The sequence below is a fragment of the Monocercomonoides exilis genome (assembly GCF_001643675.1).
Source record: "Monocercomonoides exilis strain PA203 chromosome Unknown scaffold13-1861174, whole genome shotgun sequence".
Classification (NCBI taxonomy): domain Eukaryota; phylum Preaxostyla; order Oxymonadida; family Polymastigidae; genus Monocercomonoides; species Monocercomonoides exilis.
The window spans coordinates 1,456,185-1,476,127 of record NW_027150558.1 but is presented as its reverse complement, the minus strand read 5'-3'; the positions used below and the strand labels follow the sequence as shown (position 1 = coordinate 1,476,127).

Genomic DNA, 19,943 nt, shown 5'->3' with positions numbered 1-19,943 from the left:
ATTTCAATTTTTGATTTTTCAAAATTACGATAAAATAAGTCTAAATAACATAATAAAATCCAAAAAAATGTTTTTTCTATACCTCTGTGACATGACAAGAGAAAATTGAAAAAATGACAAAATGACTGAAAAGATATTTGTGATTTGTCAAAAAGGGCAATTAATAATGATTTCACAATTCTTAATAATAAAAATAATTAATTTGAAAATCCACATGTCACAATTCCTATTATTTTGAAAAAATTAAATATTTTTCTTATGTGATCAAGTTCCCAATACAGTTTGTGCAAAAAATACCGGACATCGTACAAAATACCGGACAAGATCGATTTCACAATAATTGCAAGAGGAATAATTCTGACAATTTTCCTCAAAACACACCTCATCAATGCAAACTCATTTGATATACAAATTTTTCAAAGCAACTTCATTTGTGCTCAGACAATAGTTATTATAAAATTCTCGTAGAAACAAAAAATCCAATTTCTCCGAGAATTAAATAATAATTTTCTGTGAGCACAAATGAAGCTGTTTTGAAAGTATCTTATTTCGATTGAGTTTGTATTCATGAGATGTGTATTGAGGAAAATTATCAGAATTTTTCTTCTTGCAATTATTGTGAATCGATCTTGTCCGGTATTTTTTGCACAAACTGTATTTATTTTATTTGACACGAAACGTCAGTTGAGGAATATTTTTGTCACAATTTGTCATTGACAGTCACTGACGGTCACTGACACAAGAGAAAAAACGATAAGAAATTACAGATGCTATCAACAAATCTTTTCCAATTTGCTTTGAAAAGTCTTTAGAAGTTTCAGCAATAGTTTATTTTATATTAATTATTAAAAAATTTTTATTTTTATTTTTATTTTTTTTTTTTTTTGTGACAGACGAGGCTTCAAGTTATTTGTCAGGTCACAGAGGTATAGCAATTGATATTTGAATTGTATATTAATTGATATTTAGATGGGTGATTCTTTTTGAAAAGTCACAAATGTTTAATTTTCCAATAAATAAAAGTTTTATATTTTTATTATATTTTAGTCCGCGAACACCAAACTTTTCTAATATGGAATCTATTTCTTGAAAACGCTATTTCAAACATTCCTGAGGAGATTTGTGAGCTGAAACAGAAATTTGAGCAAAATATGAAAATTTTGAAGTATTAGAAAATTAAACATTTGTGACTTTTCAAAAAAATTTAGACATATATATGAAATTGCTAGTGAAAAAGAAAGCTGAAGCGGTTCAGAAGCGGCTGAAGGAAGCAATGTCTACATTACATTACAGAAAATATAGTTCAAGATTAGAAAGGATTGCACACATTGTTAATGACAATGTTGTCAGGCTGGTCGACGGAGTGAAATATGGCGGAATCAGCAAAAAATCTTTGGAGCACGCAGTTAAAGCCATAAAAAACGGCAGGACTATTGCAAAAGTTGGTCATCCACCAATTATTAGCGGAGAAAAAGAAAAACAATTCTTGGAAGAAGTTACAATTGAATCCCGATCTGGAACAAGCCTCACATTACGAAAAGCGCGCGATCTGGTTTGTAATTGATATTTAAATTGCATATTAATTTGTATTAAGATGGAAAATATAATTAACGATAGTGAAGAAGAAGGAGAAAATGAAGAAAAGATAAAAAAGACAGTTACTCTAAAGACAGTTTACGCCTTCATAAAGTGCCATCCAGAATTGAAGTCCTCGCTGCCAAAGCAAGTTGATATTAACAAACTTGCAGCATCTTGTCAGAAAGTCCTAAAGCCGTGGTATACGGAATTACAAGTATTACACAATGAAAATAAATATCCAGAGGAATTAATCTTCAATATAGATGAATCTTCGCTTCGAATTCCAACTTCTACACGCGGTGTTGTTGTTCATCCTGCAGATGAACAAGCTGGGTTCAAAAAGACTGCCGAAAGGATGCCAAATGCTACTCTCGTTGCTGGAATAGCTGCTGATGGCTTCTCTCTTCCGTCTGTCGTGCTGTGGCCGAGCGCAAATCTTCCGAAAGAACTTACAACACTGTTGACGCCGTCGCTTGACATTTGGCCAAACACAAACGGCTGGATGGATAAAACAGCATTCAAAAAATACGCCTTAACAGTCCTTCTTACATCTATCATTGACAGAAGAAAGCGAATTCTAAAAGAATCTCATCGTTGCCTTTTTCTCTTGGATTCACACTCATCACGGGCAGATCCAACTATATGAAGACAGTTCAAAGAATCCGAAATAAACGTCGTCACCTTCGTTCCACACACCACGCACATATCGCAGCCGCTGGACAGAGGCGTATTTACAGTATTGAAGTTAGAGCTTTCAAACAATTACAGTTCTCCATCATCCACCTCCTCATCTTCAAAAAGAACAGCTGTTGCAGATGTGTTGCCACAAACCCTTCACACCGCATTCACTCCATCTGTTATCAAAAAAGCCTTCATTAACAGCGGAGTCCTCAGCAATGGATCTGGATCGGTTCTAATGAAACTTCCTCAGTCTTCTCAATACTTCATTCCTTCTCATTCACATTGTTTCAACTTCTTCGGAAAAGAAATTACAAAAGAAAAGCTTCTTGATGAATGGGATGAATATAATGAAAAGCACAAGATGGAAATTGAAGAAATTGAAAAAAAAGAAAAGGAAATTGAAGAAGAAGAATTGCCTTTGGAGAAAAAAGTGAAAAGGAAATTCAGAAAAATAAAGAATGATGACGATGAAACAAGTGATGAATTTGACCCTTTTGAATTCAATAAAATATAAAAACAATTAAAAATAAATAGTAAAAAAAAGTTATGTATTTATGTAATAAAATCTTTATAAAAAACAATTTTATTCAAATAATAATTATTACATTTATATATTCAAAAATTTCACATTTTAGATTATAATTGCATTGATAAAAATAGCAAACAAAATTTCACATTTTGAAAGAATAAATATAATTTCAAAAAAAAAATATTTTAGAAATCATAATTCATTAATGAAAATAGTTTTTTCATTACTCAAAAAAATAGTTATATAAAATTTATTAAATCGTATCACCGATATTAAAAGCAAATGCGACATAATATAATTTATATTTTTATTATAACGAAGATGATATTATATCTAGATTTTAAGAAATATTCATTTATCATTATTTAAAATCTTTTCATATAAAATAAAGAAAACTAATTTCATACTAATTTAAAAATGAAAGAAAAAAACTTTTAAAATTTGAACATATTTTTATTATTTAATTAATTGTTTGAATTATTCATAATTTTATATTTTGGACAGTTTTTCTTCATCAATTTTTCTTTCACTTATATGTTTATTTGGGTGTTTAGTTTTAATTTGAAATTCACTTTTTCACAATATTAATAAAATATTAGTTTTTATATTTATGAATTAAAATTTTGAAAACTATTGGTTTATAGAATTATATAGATTGATTATTACATTATATTTATTTGTGAAAATGTTTATGTTTGCATTTAATTTCTATTGAAGTATCAATAATATTTTTTAACTAAACAAAAGTAGGATTTTTTATTTATTTAAATTTTTGTCAAGTTTTTTAGTTTTAAGAACAAAAATTTTTAAATGAAAATGAAAAGGGGATTAATATTTTTTGTGATGATACAAATATGAACAAAACAAAAAATGAATGAAAGAATATATGAAATTATATTATTATTTTGAATTGAATCGAAAAATGTTGAAAACATTGTTTTTTATGAATGAAAAGTTTTACAAAAAATCCAAAAATTTTCTTATTTCTGAAGCTCTAAATGCTATTTTGGATATTGCGATTTTTTTGAAATCTTTTCATTTCTTGATTCAAATAACAATGTTCAAGAGAATAATAAAGCAAAAGAACTTTTTACAAAGTTATGGTAAATGATAGCTTTTCGTAGTAGTTGAAATGTTCACAAAATTTTTAAACATTAATAAAACGTGATTTAATAGAATAAATAAAACACGTTTAGCATCGAAGTTTTGGTTTTTAATCTAATATTTTTTTCTGAAAAAAAACAATAATGAAGTAAAATATTGTGGGAGTTAACAATGATTTAAAAGATGAAAAAAATGGAAGTTTCGCATTTAGGTTATGTATATTACAACGAATTTGGGTAGATGTCACCTTTGGTGGACCTACTAATTTTTTCATATTGTGAATGATTACTAAAAATAAGCAATTACAGATATTGCATAAAATACCGGACATCGCACAAAATACCGGACAAGATCGATTCACAATAATTGCAAGAAGAAAAATTCTGATAATTTTCCTCAATACACATCTCATGAATACAAACTCAATCGAAATAAGATACTTTCAAAACAGCTTCATTTGTGCTCACAGAAAATTATTATTTAATTCTCGGAGAAATTGAATTTTTTGTTTCTACGAGAATTTTATAATAACTATTGTCTGAGCACAAATGAAGTTGCTTTGAAAAATTTGTATATCAAATGAGTTTGCATTGATGAGGTGTGTTTTGAGGAAAATTGTCAGAATTATTCCTCTTGCAATTATTGTGAATCGATCTTGTCCGGTATTTTGTACGATGTCCTGTATTTTATGAGATATCTGTAGTATGTTATTAAAACTTGTTAAATATGTGCGGAAAGTTGTTTAAATCAAAAAAATATAAATAATTTTTTATTAAAAACATATATATGTCAAAATTTTTTTGAAAAGTTCCTTTTTTTTAATTTTCAGATAAAATAAAAATTTCTTATTTCGATCATAATTCTGTTCACACACACCAAATTCAACTGCCATAAAAACAAAATCTTATCAATGTCATTGTTTCCATTTTAGTGAATTTTCGTGATTGGAAACAGAAATTTGATAGAAATATGCAATTATAACTATATCTGAAGATTTAACAAAAGGAACTTTACAAAAAAATTTTGACATATGGGTTATTCTTTTTGAAAAGTCGCAAATGTTTAATTTTCTAATAAAGCAAAATTTCATATTTTGCTAATATTTTTGTTCCCACTCACGAAACTTCACTGAAAAGTGTATAATAACATAGCTAAGTTTATACATCCATGTTAGGGAAGTTTCGTGAGTGGGAACAAAAATATAAGCAAAATATGAAATTTTGCTTTATTAGAAAATTAAACATTTGCGACTTTTCAAAAAAATTTAGACATATATATATATATGTATATATATATGTATATGTATATGTATATGTATATGTATATTAATTATTCTGTGTATTCTGAAGCTGATGCACCATCACCTGCTCCAAATTGGGTGATTTTTTTTGATATCATAAAAAAAGATTAAAAATAGAAATAATAATTTTAATTGTGGAACTTAAGATCATCAAAAAATATCAGTTTTTGAGAAGAAAATGGCTAATATTATCACGACATTGTTTGTTTTATTCATAGTAATAAGCATCTGCGTCACATGCCTTTTGACGTGAACAATTTTAAAGTGACGTGACGTGACAGAAAAAAATTACATTCACTTATAAAAATATATATATATGGAAAAACAAGACATGCAAAGAGCAGTTGATATTTTTTTGTAATTCATCTTTCATTATTGAGAGGTTTTTTTAAATTTTTCTTTTTTTAAATGTACATTTTTTATTTAAATATGAACAATGGGTTGTGTCGTGATCATTTTTTGTGGTATAAATACCAAGGCACTCACGTCACTGCCGGTCACTGACGTGTTTTCAGATAATAAAGCATTTGGAAATTTTTATATATTTGTTATTCATGGATGCATCACATGTGTTTGCTTCTTCATTGGAAAATCCAGAAATCGTTTGAGGAAAGTTTTTTAATTTATAATTTATAACGATTGTTCTTTTATTTAATTTTATCAAAATAGTTTCAACTATTTAAAAAAACAGAGGAGATATTTAAATCACACAGATGTGAATGGATCAAACTCGAATAAATAGAAAATGGCGAATACGCAAACTGTTTTTATATTTAATTTTTTGTAGAAATTAATCTATTAAAAATGCAATATTTTTCACAGGTTATTTTCATCCAAAGCAGAAAGAATTGGTCATTTCCAAAGCGACTCTCGACGTCGTGAATCGCAAATTGTTTATTGCATTTGCTCCTTTGTATAAAGACAGAACTTCGAAAAAGGATTTGCACAGACTTTTCATGTGTCCATGTGAGAAAGATGGTGTTGCTTGTGGAGTGACGGGTCGAAAGGACTACTCTATGATTTATAATCACAAATGTGATTTAATTCAGAATAATCAGATATCATTGTTCTTTTCACAGAAGTCCAATTTATCAACACGATCAGTTAATTCGAAGTTAAACAATAGCTCTTCTGAAACAACATTGAAAGGAGAGCTCACTGAATCTTTCATCAACATTGTTGCCCATAGTAATATTTCTTTTCTTTCTGTCGCAACAAACGAATTTAACGATTTTGTTTCTGCACTAATAAAATCATCACAAGAAAATCCGCACATGCATAGGGAAGATATTTTTCCTCGCCTCACAGAGAGAAATGTCACCAAACTGCTTCATGAAGCAAATTTAAAGAAAATAAAAAAAGCAATTTCAATTATTTCAAACAATCCCCTAGGAGTAGTAATTGATGGAGGAGTTGTTGGGGGAGTGGGCTACACTGCAGTGGGCTTAATAACGATGGATCAATCGTCAAAACCTATCTTTTGGAAATTGTATAAAAGTTGTCGATCAGAATCCGATTATTTCAATTTAGGATTGGAAATAATGACCGAGTTGAGTGCTTATGGATGTTCCGTTAGAGCTTGGTGCTCGGATGGATTAAAACCGCAAGTTTTGGCATTGAATAGAATATCGACAAATGATTCGATGGAATTGTATGGTTCATCACGTGCATATAATTATCCAAGGCCAATTTTTGTTAGATGCCTTAATCATTTGATCAATTTAGTTGTCAGTCACGCTTTTTCAGAAAATACAAAACTGAAGCAAATGAAGGAATTGATTATTAAATTCAGTCAGCAAGCACATTTATCAAATTTCAGAAACAGTTTGAAAAAAAGATGCCCTACATTTATAGCTACAAGATGGCTGTGTTTGTATAATATTTGTATCTTTATAAGGCAGAATCAATCAATAATAAGCAAAACCAAAATGCTTTCAGACAACGAAATATTTGAAATTGCACTTGCTGAATTGTTGTTGTATCCACTTTATTCGATGCATCTGATTTTTGAAAAAGAATCGACAAAACTTGGAGATGCCTTTCCTGTTGTTATTCAAGCAATGAATTTGTTTTATTCTTTTTCAACTAATGTGTATTTCGTTGATGGAGAATGGCATAACGCATTAACAGATATTGTTATTCTGTTATATAATTACACACTTTGTGATTTTTCTGGACAACTCATAGCAACATCATACGCACTAACACCAATTGGATCACATAAGCATAGAACTCATAAATTCACTTGCGACCCAAGAGAACGTTTGCATTCCAAAGAAAAACATATGTTTTTATTAATCAATTATAATTTATCTTTTTTCTTGATTTTTTTTTTTTAAAGTTACCAAAACCATTTTTAATGAAGCCAAAAAATCAAGCGAATCTCGATCATGTTCTTGCAGCAAAGACTCATCTGAATCAATGTGTCAGGATCAAAACTAATCTATTCTTTCTGCTTCTTCGTCGTCTTCTTCCCCATCCTCCATAAATATTTCCTCATTCCCCACGTTTTCCATTTTCCATGATTCGACACCATTTCCGTCAATACAAAATCCTAATATCAAAACTTTATCGGATCATCTATTTCAAGACATTTCATTTCTTTCTACAGAAAAACTGCAAAAGGCTTTTGAAAACTCTGAAAAAGTGGATGAGGAATTAAGTGAGACTGGAACTGTTTCAGCTTTCACTGCTTCTGATGCAACAAACTGCGCGAAAACTCAAAATGTTGAGTTTTCAAATTCAAATCTTCAAGAATTATATTGTTTCATATCAACTCTTGATTCGAATTCTCAAGAGAAAACAGAAGAATTTGAAGAACAATACGAAATCGAGGATTTTGATGAACAAGATTTGTTTGGATTGATTCAAGCAGAAGAAGAAGAAAAGGATGATGAATATCAACACAATACCAATCAAACGGATCATATCAATTTCTACTTGACTAGAAAAACAACTCAGCATGATGAAGTGTCAGAAAGTTTGTCAACAGATATTTCAAAAAAATCACAAACTGAAGAAGAAATTTCAAGAAATGAAAAAGAACCAACGAATAATGAAGAAAACAACGAAAGTGAAAACAAAAGCGATAGTGATGTGGATTTCATTTGCAATTTTTCTCGTTTCAGAAGAATCGAAGAATGTAATGTTGATTTAGAAAATCAAACTTTGAAAAATATTTGGGATTATTTATTTTCTGATTGGTTTGGTAGGATCGTTGCATGTTTCAGAGCTATGTTGGATCACATGTTGAATGAAAATCATCACAAAATAAAGGCTCAATGTTTGAGATTACTCAAAGAACTTTTGCTTAAAAAAGATAAGGATGACGTCGTTGAGGAAGATGGTTACATTTTCTACCAGGATTTTTGTTCATATAGCGAAATGCATACTATATTCTCCAACATAGCTTACTGCATAACAACTTCTCCTTGCAGTGAATCATTTTGTGAGAGAATATTTTCTAAAGCTCGCAGAATAATAGGAGATCGTCGTCACAAATTGTCTGACAGAACGCTTAATGCTCTTCTTCGTCTCTGATGTGTGGTGGAAATTATCAATATTTATGTACACACACATACGAATTAATCATTTCTTGTTATTTATTAAATTTTGTTTTTTTCAATTTTTGCCAGTTTTTTTAACTTTTTCTAAAAACCGAAACACAGCTCGAGAATTCTATTTATTTTTATTTAGAAAGAAAATAGAAGTTTATTCTCTGTATTATGAGTGAGCAAAAATTAAAAGAAAAATGTAAAATATGTGATTTAAGGAGAATAGAATCTAACTTGTTTGGAGATGGAGCAGAGAATGCGCTTATGGTGTGAGGCGGGCCGCTGGATGTGTAGGATAATTAAGTTGTGTAAAACAGTCTGGAGGCAGAGGAGGAAACAGAGTCATGCGATGAAGAAGAGTTATAACTTTTGCATGGCATGGGCTTGGAGCTGCTGGTTAGGAATACTTACGTCGTGCTGTAGAATGAAGCGAGTCTGTTTGATGAGACAGTGATTGAGGTGGCAGGGATGGTGTGCGAGTTTGTGGGGGGTGAATGAGTCGAACATCGGAACGCCAGAGAGCGGAGAAGGCTGAGCGCTGGCGGCGGAAGTTGGGGCAGCAGGGTCGCTGAAGCTGAACAGCTGAGCAAGTGTGAAGCAGCAGCAGAAGTGAGGTGTATGTGCTCGTAATACAGCGGGGCGGGTTTTTTTATGTGGAGAGAGCGCGGGGAGCACGGAGGTGGAGTGAAACCGTTGGGGTTCAGCAAGAACGAGGCGCGGTGGGGGAAGAATACGTATGCGCTGGAAGTTAGTCAATGGGTAGTGGCGAAAAAGGAGCGGATCCTGTTTGGATGGGAGATGTGGATGGGAGACGAGGATTATGAGGAAGCAGAAGAAGGCAGAAGACAATCGAGTCTGGCTGGGTTTCCATCTTCATCTGCAAAAAGAAAATTATCTGTGATTTCATCACTTCTATAACTTCCATCATTTCTGCTTCTTCTATTACAGTTGCGGTTACTGATGTTGTCTTCGCCAAGCATAGAATGCGAAAAAAGAGCAGCCTTCATCAACCGGAGGAGCGATGTCACTCCTTTCAGCACTTCCACCTCGTCTGACGGCAGACGCAGATAAAGCGATGCAGCCGGGGCACGCGATGACTGCAGAACAAGAGGTTTTTCATAGAGTATTGAACGTCTTTTGGATGAGGATGATGATGAGGATGAGGAAGAAGAAAAAGAGGATGAAGATGAATCCTTGTTGATGGAGCGAAGGAAAGTGGATGTTGAATGAGACTGCAGCTCATCAAAGCGGAGGGAGGACTTGAGAGAGGAAGGCTGGTATGTGCTTTGTTGGGTCTGGGGATGCTGAGATGGATGTGAAGATTGTGAAGAAGAAGCAGAAGCAAAAGAAGAAAAAACAGAAGGACGAGAATTAATCACATCGCTCTTTGTTCTTCCATGGACTGCCTTCACAGGCACAGCTGAAGGGGCAGACAGGAACATAGACTGATAAGAAGCGAAGGATGTGGGTGAATGGAGCTGATTGAGAGAGAAAGGAAGCATTCTATTTGTTTCCTTTGAGGAGTGTTTTGTGGCAGTCTCTTTGCTTCTCAGCAGCAAACAGCCTGTGGAGTCAGCTTTAGCAATGGAAGAGTGAGGGTCATGAGGTGATTTATATGATTGATATGATTGCTATGAATTTAATGATTGAATGGATTGAATGGATTGAATTGGTTGAGATGACTGAGGTGATTGAGGTGTTTGCAATGGAATAGGAGAAGAAGGAGAAGGAGAAGAGGCTGAAGGTGAGGCAGAAGGTGAGGCAGAAGACGGAGGGTTGACTGAGGTGAGTGAATGGGATGAAGAAGAAGAAGAAGTGAATGTTGATGAAGATGAAGATGTGGAAGAGGATAAAGAAGAAGGCGACATTGAAAGTGAAGGCGAAGCATCACGCTGTTCTGTTGAAGAAGAAGAAGAAGATAATAGAAGATAGAAGAATAAAGAAAAAGATAGAAGAATAAAGAAAAAGATAGAAGAATAAAGAAAAAGAAATAAGAAGATAGAAGAAGATAGAAAAAGATAGAAAAAGATAGAAAAAGATAGAAGAATAAAGAAGAAGATAAAAGAAGATAGAAGAAAACAGAAGAATAAAGAAGAAGATAGAAAAAGATAGAAGAAGATAGAAAAAGATAGAATAAGATAGAAGAAGATAGAAGAATAAAGAAGAAGAGGAGGAGAGGAGGAAGAAGATGAAGAAGGCGAAGTGAAAACATTTGATATGTTTCTGATAGAAGCTGGCTGTGTAGATGGGTGTGAAGGAGGTTTTTAACTGTTGGTGAAATGAATTAGCTCAGAAAGAGTATTTTCAATGAAAATTTTCTTTTCCTTTTTATTCTCATTCTCTCCTCCTTCTCCTTCCTCTTTTTTCTTCTTCCAACATCTATTTTCCCTCCCTCTATTTCAATTCTCTTCCTCTTTAACTTCTTCTTCTCCCTCTTCTCCTTCTTCGACTGTTTCTTCTCCAAATCTGCCATTCTCTCTGTTTTCCATTTCACAAAGCAAAATAAAGTCATCTTCATTTTCTTCATCCTCTTCCTCATCATCACAATATCCTTCTTCTATTCTTTCTTCATTAAAACACAAATTATAATTTACACCTCCATTCTTAAACTCAACTCCTCCTCCTTCACCTCCTCCACTTCTTCTTCTTCCTATTCTTCCTCCTTCTTCACTCTCTCTTCTCCTTCTTCACCTTCTTCCCTTTCCCTTTCCCTTTCCCTCTCTCCTCCATCCATGGTCTGTCCGTGAAGGCGCGAAAGGAACAAAATCACGCGGCTGAAGAGGAGGCGGAGGAGGAACGTTATTCACACCAGAAACAGGAGCAGCTGTGTAGTTGGAGAGGTGGAGAGGGCGGAGGGCAGTGGCAATGCGCTGGGTGTTGTTGGTGATGAGGAGAAAAAGAAGGAAAAGATGAAGATGAAGATGAAGAGGAAAAGGAAAAGGAGATGAAAAATATAGAGAAGAGAAGATGGAGAAGAAGAGAAAGAAAAAACAGAAAAAGATAAATTTAAAGTTAAATAAAAATAAAAAAAAGGATGAAGAAAATCAAAAAAGTCAATGCAAATCGCTGTGATGCTCTTTAACTTTTCATTTATACAAAGAAAAAACAATCACAAAGGATCAGAGCAACAATTAAATGAAAAAACAAATAAACTCTTAAAGAGACTTTAATTGAAGTGAACTTTCAATTTAAATCTGATTGTTTTTCAACATTTTCATAAAATGAATTTTTATTCATATTCAAGGAAATTGATTCTCTCAAGAATATTTTTCACCAAACAACATATCAAATATTTTTTTTTGCTTTTAAAAACAATTGTTAAATTGAAAGGATAAAAATGTCCATGTGAGAATTGCAAAAACACATCACAAAAATCATGATAAATATTTCTATCGAAGAAAAAACATATTGAACATGAATAATCACATAGTTTTTAAGCCTTTAAAGAATGAAAAACAATAAAAATGAGACACTAAAAATTATGCTTCTAAAACATTTAAAAAAATGAATAGAAAAATCTTGATGTAAATTTTCATGAATGATATGACTTCTGTCAAAGTGAAAAATGGTAATTTAATAAATAAATATTTAATAAAGGTTTATTGACGATGAATTGTGAGGAAATTTTTGTAAAGAAAATTCTGAATTATTGGAAAGTGTTTTATCCTTTTCAAAGCATAGTTAAAAAAAATGGAATGTTTTTATCAAAAAAAAAAAAAAAAAAAAAAAAAAAAAAAAAAAAAAAAAAAAAAAAAAAAAAAAAAAAACAGTGACGGGTACTGACTGACGAGAGCCCACCTATTTCAAGGTGACGCAAATGTTTGCATAGTAATTTAAAAACACACCTTTTTTTGTTTTCAGCGAAAAATGTATTTATTGACCAAGATAAAAAAATGTGAAAAATAAAAAAATTAAAATGTAAAAGATGAATATCAAGTTTCTCAACTTGCTAAACTATCCTTATAAATAAAGAATTCTTTGAAAGACTTATTGAAACAGTTTGTTAAAAAGATTGTTTCAAAATATTGATTAAATAACTTTTAAATTATGAAAGAGATTTGTTTTCTTCACTTAATCTTTTTTTTCAACTGAAATATCATAACAAAATAACAGTCCTTTCTTTTCGATTCAGCTGCTTCATCAAACGTTGAATGAAATACGAGAATATCAATTATCAATGAATAAAACTGATTCGAACTCGTCTTTTCTTTCTTTATTCTTCTCATCTCTTGTCCTTCCCTCTTCCTTCTCCATCCTTTCCCATCTTTTTTCCATCTCTTCTCAATCTCATCAAAATTCTCCCTTCTAAAATGCCTGTAACGTTGTTTGCTTCCTCTCCAGCACTTTCTGTGTCATTCTTCTCGTTGTGTTCCTCGATGACTCCAATCACTTGTTAATCTCCTCTTGAAACAAATTTGCCTTCACACTCAGTTCATTGGCCGCTGTGTGAGCGATGAGGTGAGCAAAGGAGGAGGAGGAGGAGGAGGAAGTGGAAGAGGAGGAAGAGGAAGAGGATAATGAAGGAGAAGCAGTAGTTGTTGAAGAAGCAGTAGAAGAAGAACGAAAATTCTTCTAAACAAACTTATTCAAATCCTACATCGCCATTTTCGATTCCAATTCCAAAGGCAGTGCATATGACTTCTCATCTGAAGACATCAGTCTCCTCTTCGCATTCGCACTTGTCTCTCTGGCACTGGCTATTCTGTTCAGAGCTGCCACAATCGGCACCTGGTCGAGTGGGTCAAGCGGACCGAGCGGGCCAAGAAGAGGAAGCGCCTAATATAGGAACGATTGAACGGAAACAGACACATCGATGGATGCGGCAGCAGGTTAGTGGGTTTCAAGCAGTGTGGAGCTGGTGGAGAAGGAAGGGGAACCAGTTGGGGAGCTGTCTGGAATCAATTTGCGGAGGCTGAGGGCAGGCGAGAAGGAGAGAAAAGGAGGAAGCTGAGGTTCTCCCAAGGAATGGTTGTTCTGATTATATGGAGGTGCGCTCTATGTGTCTGAAAGGAATAGAGGAAGTGCCCCATCGAAGTCGGATTTGAGGCGTGTGGAGTCAGAAAGCTGGCTGGCGGTGAGGTAAGATGGCATAAACAGCGTGGAGAAGTCTAATCTTGACAAGTAGCTGAGCACATCAGAAACCGCATCGTCCTCGTACAACCTCACCGATTGTTCGCAGATGACTGAGTCGTAAAAGGCATCATATACAAATCTTGTGTTGTCTGCTTCACTCCTGCTTTTGGTGTGTTCGAGCGGGAGACCAGCCAGACGGCTCTCAAATTTTGCAGTGGCGATGGCGGCAGAACGGCTGAGCTCGAGATGGCTGTGGCTAATGACGTCGGCGGGGGTGGAGCGGTGTGCAGAGGGCATGCGTGTGGTGAGGGGTGTTGAAGAAGAAGAAGAGGAAGAGGAAAGAGGAAGAAGATGTTGATGAAGATGTTGATGATGAAACAACATGAGAAGCGTCTTGCGTTGCAGTGTTATTATCATTCAATGCAGAAGCAGTATCAGACAAAAGCGACGTTTTTTCCTGTGACATTAGTGCAAGTTGGGGCAGTCCGAACACTTTCACAGCTCCCAGAAGATCCAGAACGCTCTCTCCATTTGTGTGTCTGTGATGACACAATTAAAATGTGGAGCCAGCAATTGCCGCAGTCATCAGAGAAGGCGTGAGTTCTTCGTTAATCGGAGGGGAGGGAGCAGAAATCAACGCAACGGCTGCGGCGGGGGGCATTTCGAGCTCTGATTCAGAGGCAGATGCAGAGGCAGATCCCTGAGAAGAAGAGAGAGAAGGAGAAGGAGAATGAAGAGAAGGAGACAGAGAAGGGGCAGAGAAAGAAGAAGAAGAAGAACTTTTGGAGACGGAGGAAGGAGAAGGAGAAGAGGAAGAGGAAGAAGAAGAGGAGGAGGAGGAGGAGAATTAATGAGAAGAAATTGATGATGATAAAGTAAGAATAAAAAAATGAGTTCACTTGCACTGAATGTATTGCTTTGTTTGCACTTGATTGGCTGTTTAGAGAGCGGGAGGGATTGGAGTCACTTATGGAGGTGGATGTGGATGCCGAGGGATTTCTTGCATGTCAGCGAAAGAATCATGTGAAGATGGAGAGAAGATAATGATGAAATGATGAATAAACAAGAATAAAAGCAAGAATAAGAATAAGATAAAGAAGAAGTTGAAGCAAAAGAAAACGGAGATGAAGTTAAAGACAAAGAAGTTGAAAAAAAAGATGATGCGTTTGCAGATGAAAATGCTGAGAAAGAGAATGGTGTTTCCATAATTTGCTACTGAATCCTTCTTTGATTACTGAATTCAGGCAGAAAGTCAAGCAAAGTGTGATCAGTATTTTCACAGGCTTATTATTCTTTTTTGTTGCTTTCATCTTTTTTTGAAATACATTAATTGAAGTGTTTTCTTCTTTCTCAACTTTCTCTTCCTTCCCCTTTTCCTTCTCCTCCACATTACCCACACGAATCCCCTAATAGCCTCATATGCTATCCAGTTCAGCACCATCTTCAACCGCTCAAGCACATCCCTCGTTGCTGACATGATGCTGCTTGCATACACGCCTGTATTGCCCAATCTGCTCTTCCCGAGAATCGCACGAGGGATCGGCACATTCACAAGCGGTGGAAGCGAGAAGGAAGAAATAGAAGATGAAGGAGAGGAAAAAGAAGGAGAGGAAAAAGACATGTTCGATAAAGAGGCAGTGCTTGGGATAGATATGTCAAGGGACTTCTGTGTGAGTGAAGAGGAGTCTGTGGCAGGAGATGAAGGAGCGAGTGGCTTTGGAGGAGTTCCAACAAGAATAGAAGGTGCAGATAATTGAGCATGTAGCAATGGTGAAAAAGGAGGAGTGGCAAATGTTGAGGAAGCTGTGATGTTTAGTGTGTGCAGCCGAGCAGATGAGAGTGCGCCGTTGAACGAGAAAAAATGTCTGCTGCTGTTCATCTTCATAATCACCTCCTTCTTCTCTTCCCCTTCCACTTTCACTTTTTTCTATTGCTGCCTGTTCTTGTCTTGTGTCGAAAGCGACAATTTGCGATGTGCAAAACTCGTCTTTCTCGTTCGTCTGCATCTTCGCCTTTGACTTTTCCCGTCGTCTCCCTTTATTCTGCACCGCATTCATCTTGCTACTGTACTCCGCTCTCTTTGCCTCTTTCATTTGATCGCGCACTCCTCGCTCTTTGCTCCTTGGTGGCGTCATAAAGTGAGTGGATTATTGCGATGTGCTGGCAGCCCCTTCCCTCTTCCACTGCCATTCACACTGTTCAGCATAGCCGGAGCGCGGAATCTGTTCGGAGTGCTAAAGCAGAGCGGAATGCGCCTCTGCGAAAGAGGAAAACAGTTCTGATGCACGTCCAGTAATCCAACAGAAGGCATTTGAAGCGATAATGTTGCTGTTAAGAGAAAGCAAACTGAATGAAATAACGATTGGTGAGTGCAATCAAGCTGCCCATTGAACAATTAACTCAAATTTGAATGTAGATGGCCTGATCCAATGCAAAATGAGGAAGATGACTGATAAAATGAAGGAAACGATGAAGAATATGAGTTAGAAGAAGGTGAAGAAGAATGTTAAAAAATGATGTGACAGAGAAATGTGCTATCAGTCAATTGCCTTTCTTGAGATAGATGATGAGAAGGTTTCATGTGATATCGTTGATTGGCTAAAACGTATCGCTTGCTGTATAAACTTCAGATTTGTTCGAAAAAACTCGATCACAATATTTGTCACTAACAGATTGTGGATATGTATCTTGCTGTATTTTTCCAACGTCAATTCACTTTCTTTTCGCATTTTCCTCTCCTTTCCCCTCAAAAATAGAAAATGTAAATCTCTCTCGATTTCCTTTCCTTTCCATTTTTCCTCTTCTGCTCAGCTCACAAACTTCTCAGAAAATATCAATCCCCTCCTTTTCTTCATCTTTCCCTGTCTCTTCCATAAAATCATTTCCTTTCATAAAAAATACCCCTCTTCCAATCAACCACTTCAGAATATTCTTCTTCTTTCCCGCTTTTGACCTCTTTTCTTTCTTTTCAAATTCCATTTCTCCCATCACCAATAAGTCCTCCTTCATCATCCTCAGCCACTTCTCTTCATATTTTCATCATTTTCTTCTCAAAATCTCCACTTGCTCTTCCCCACCCCTTTGTCTCCAAATTTCATCAATCAAAAACCACTCTTGAAATATTAACATTCCAAAAAACACTCAACTCCCACCCCCTGCCACAAAAAATCCTCTTCCATCTCTTCTCTGCCCCATATCCCTCATGTGCCATGTGTTGATGAGATAAACCTCAAATACTTCTTTGGGTGGTTGAGAATATTATTAAAGGAGAGGATCATGACAAAAACAGAAAAACACCTCTGGACATCCACCACAATGCGTACGGGCTGAAAAGGCCCTCCAGTGAGATACACGATGTGTTTTGTGGAGATGCATCCTATGCTGTATTCAACCATTCTGGTGCTGAAATGAAGAGATTGAATTTTTGAATGATGATTGTTGTGGAGATGAGTGTGTTTGGCAAAAAACAGTCGAAGGGCAGTCTGGCATTTATTTATTTTTTTGTATATGAATATTAACCTGTTGACTGTTTTTTGTGTTTCTTTCATGGCAGGAAATGGAAATGAATGAAAATGAATAAAAGCGGGATATCTCATTGTGCAGACTTAACATCGAATTGGGAGAGCGAATTCAAACGAAAAGTGCCCAGGGTGAAGGTATTGGGAAGGAAATTGGAGATGATATTTTCAGACAAAAAACAATCTATTTAAAATCGAGAAAGATTAATGCAACACACAAAACACAAATTTTAACTATTTAAGAAAATCAAGAAATTGAAGGATTTGTTGGAGAAATGACTTCTGGAAAAGATGGATGATGAAAAAGATGATGAAAAGCTGAAAATAGAACATTTTCATTTTATTTTTATCGATTTCGACTTATCTTATTCTATTTTTTTCAATAATATTATATAACTGTTCTTTTCTTAAGATATTGATTTATATCGTTATCTCAATTATTGTTATCATGTTTATTAATTCAGAAAGCTTCAGTTTTATTAGGTTTATCGAATTTTCGATATTTTTTTAAGAAATTATTTTTATTTCTCAATATTTGAAATAAAAACATTTGGAAACAAATAAAAATCAACAAATAATTAATAATGACAATATATTAATGGATATTTTCTCATTATTTTTCAAAAATATTTTCTAATAAACCCCACCCTTAATGAAAAATTTTTATGATCAAACTTCGTAATTTTTTATGATATCAAAAAAAATCACCCAATTCATCAAAACTTGAAAGAGAGATATTTTCAGAGTTGTTCTCAATTATGTAATCAATATCTGGCAAATTTGGTTCCTCGTTATTTTTTTTATTATCATCGTATTCATCAATTTCTTCATATTTTTTGTATACTAACTCAACAAATTCAGAAATGGTCAAATTGAAGCCGTTTTTGACAATGAATGAAGAAATTTAGTCTTGAATAAATGTATCTCTCATTCCAGAAACTGGTAGAAACTCTCTGAAATGATGCCACATCCCTTCAACAGTGTTAGTGCATGCTCCAGTTGCAGGATCCGCATAGTGTCGATCGTGTACAACAATTTTGTGAGTATAACCTTCTTTTGCCAATGTTGCATATGCACTCCAAGAATCACTCATTACAGTAGTTCTAGGCAATATGTGCTGTTTTATAATTGGTAACAAAGAGTTTCTTGAACGATCTTTGACGATCTATAGCATTTTTTTTCCAACTTGCAGACCCTCTCTTCTTTCGATTGCTTAAAAAAATCCGTTGTTGCCTCTTGTATCTTCCTCTTCGATATTTTCTTCGACGTAATAAGCATTCATCTATTTCTACTGTCTTGCCTTCACCTCCAAGTTGAATGGGCTTGTTTATAAGGTATTGTGTGCAAGCATATCTGCATGCACTGTACCAAAAACCGACTGAGTGCCTGTGAATATTGAGTAATAGACTTCCATGTTTGATGGTCATACCAATCCAAAAAAAGAGAATAATCATCAACACTTTTCCAATTTTGATGTGCATTTTGTTAAACTGACTTCCATGAAATTATGAACGTTTTACCCTACATTTCTTGCATCTCCAATATTTTTTTCCTGTATTCTCTCTGATTAAATTCATTGGAATTCTGTGTCTCCTGCATCTTGGGACTTTTCCTTTCAGTATGGTTCCAAACATCCATTGCCAAGCTTTATTTTCGTTCAGAAATGTCTCAAATAGCTTATGAACTTCTTTTCGATTCATTTGAAGTTTCGATCAAATTGAAGAAATTTTGATCACATCCCATAAATTCAAAAAAATTACCATGATTTTTTTTTTTAACACATTTCCGCACTTCGATTTTCCTCGAATGTCTCATATTAACACTTTATAATAATTAATAACGCATTTCAAACAAAAAAAATTAAGTCCACCAAAGGTAACATTTGCCCGAATTTGATAAAATGAAAGATATTTTAATAAAAATAAAATGAAAAACAAGATTTAACTTTGAAGACTTTTGAATAATGAATTTTTTAAATTTTTATTTATTAAAACAAAAAAATTTTTCGGGTGTTTTTAATTAAAAATTTGTAGAAAAATATTTGAAATTTACTTTTATTTTCGAACCTATTTGTTTTTTATTTATCATTTAATTCGCAACATAATTAAAAATATTGATTAAAAACATATTCTCAGTGAGTACGTTAAGATATCATTAGCAAAAATTATTCTGTTCTTTTTCAATGTTAGATAAAAAAAATCACATTATTTGATTTCATAATTTTTTATAAAGTTGAATTTTTGAATTTAAAATACACAGAACTTAATGAAAACTTCAAGGGGATTGGAAAATATAGAAAAAGCTGTTTCATTTCAAGTTTGTCCTGATCTTCTTTCTGTTTTACACAGTTCATCATTCCGAATCCATTTTACAACTGACCTCCTTCCTCTTCATCAAGTTCTTGGTCATCTTCAATCACTTTGGATATATCCCTCATCCTCACAAAATTAACATTCACCGTCCGATTTCTCTTTCGACTGATGAATCCTTCACAATGAGCTTCCTTATCTATTTCTCTCTTCTTCTTTTTCTACTTCTTCATCTTCTCATTTCGTCTTCTCACCTGTAGAAACACAATTCCTTCTTTTTCCCACTGCCTGAAAACT

General features: G+C 34.0%; 5 protein-coding genes across 5 annotated transcripts; 2 read left to right on the top strand and 3 right to left on the bottom strand.

Moving 5' to 3' along the window:
- Nucleotides 1-1,216: 1,216 nt before the first annotated feature.
- On the top strand, nt 1,217-2,224 carry MONOS_16177 (putative DDE superfamily endonuclease; the record flags this gene model as incomplete). The annotated part of the gene is made up of 2 exons (XM_067869091.1): nt 1,217-1,552; nt 1,595-2,224. 2 exons carry the CDS (start codon nt 1,217-1,219, stop codon nt 2,222-2,224), a joined length of 966 nt encoding a protein of 321 aa, XP_067730920.1.
- Nucleotides 2,225-9,564: 7,340 nt separating this feature from the next.
- MONOS_14353 (uncharacterized protein) lies at nt 9,565-10,188 on the bottom strand (the record flags this gene model as incomplete). The annotated part of the gene is made up of 1 exon (XM_067867150.1): nt 9,565-10,188. One exon carries the CDS (start codon nt 10,186-10,188, stop codon nt 9,565-9,567), a length of 624 nt encoding a protein of 207 aa, XP_067730919.1.
- Nucleotides 10,189-10,377: 189 nt separating this feature from the next.
- MONOS_14352 (uncharacterized protein) lies at nt 10,378-10,614 on the bottom strand (the record flags this gene model as incomplete). The annotated part of the gene is made up of 1 exon (XM_067867149.1): nt 10,378-10,614. One exon carries the CDS (start codon nt 10,612-10,614, stop codon nt 10,378-10,380), a length of 237 nt encoding a protein of 78 aa, XP_067730918.1.
- Nucleotides 10,615-13,339: 2,725 nt separating this feature from the next.
- On the bottom strand, nt 13,340-14,203 carry MONOS_14351 (uncharacterized protein; the record flags this gene model as incomplete). Its single annotated transcript, XM_067867148.1, has 2 exons — nt 13,340-13,522; nt 13,889-14,203. The coding sequence occupies 2 exons, from the start codon at nt 14,201-14,203 to the stop codon at nt 13,340-13,342; spliced, it is 498 nt and encodes a 165-aa protein (XP_067730917.1).
- A 1,091-nt stretch (nt 14,204-15,294) lies between these two features.
- Nucleotides 15,295-15,576, top strand: MONOS_14350 (uncharacterized protein; the record flags this gene model as incomplete). Its single annotated transcript, XM_067867147.1, has 1 exon — nt 15,295-15,576. The coding sequence occupies one exon, from the start codon at nt 15,295-15,297 to the stop codon at nt 15,574-15,576; it is 282 nt and encodes a 93-aa protein (XP_067730916.1).
- Between the last annotated feature and the right edge of the window lie 4,367 nt (nt 15,577-19,943).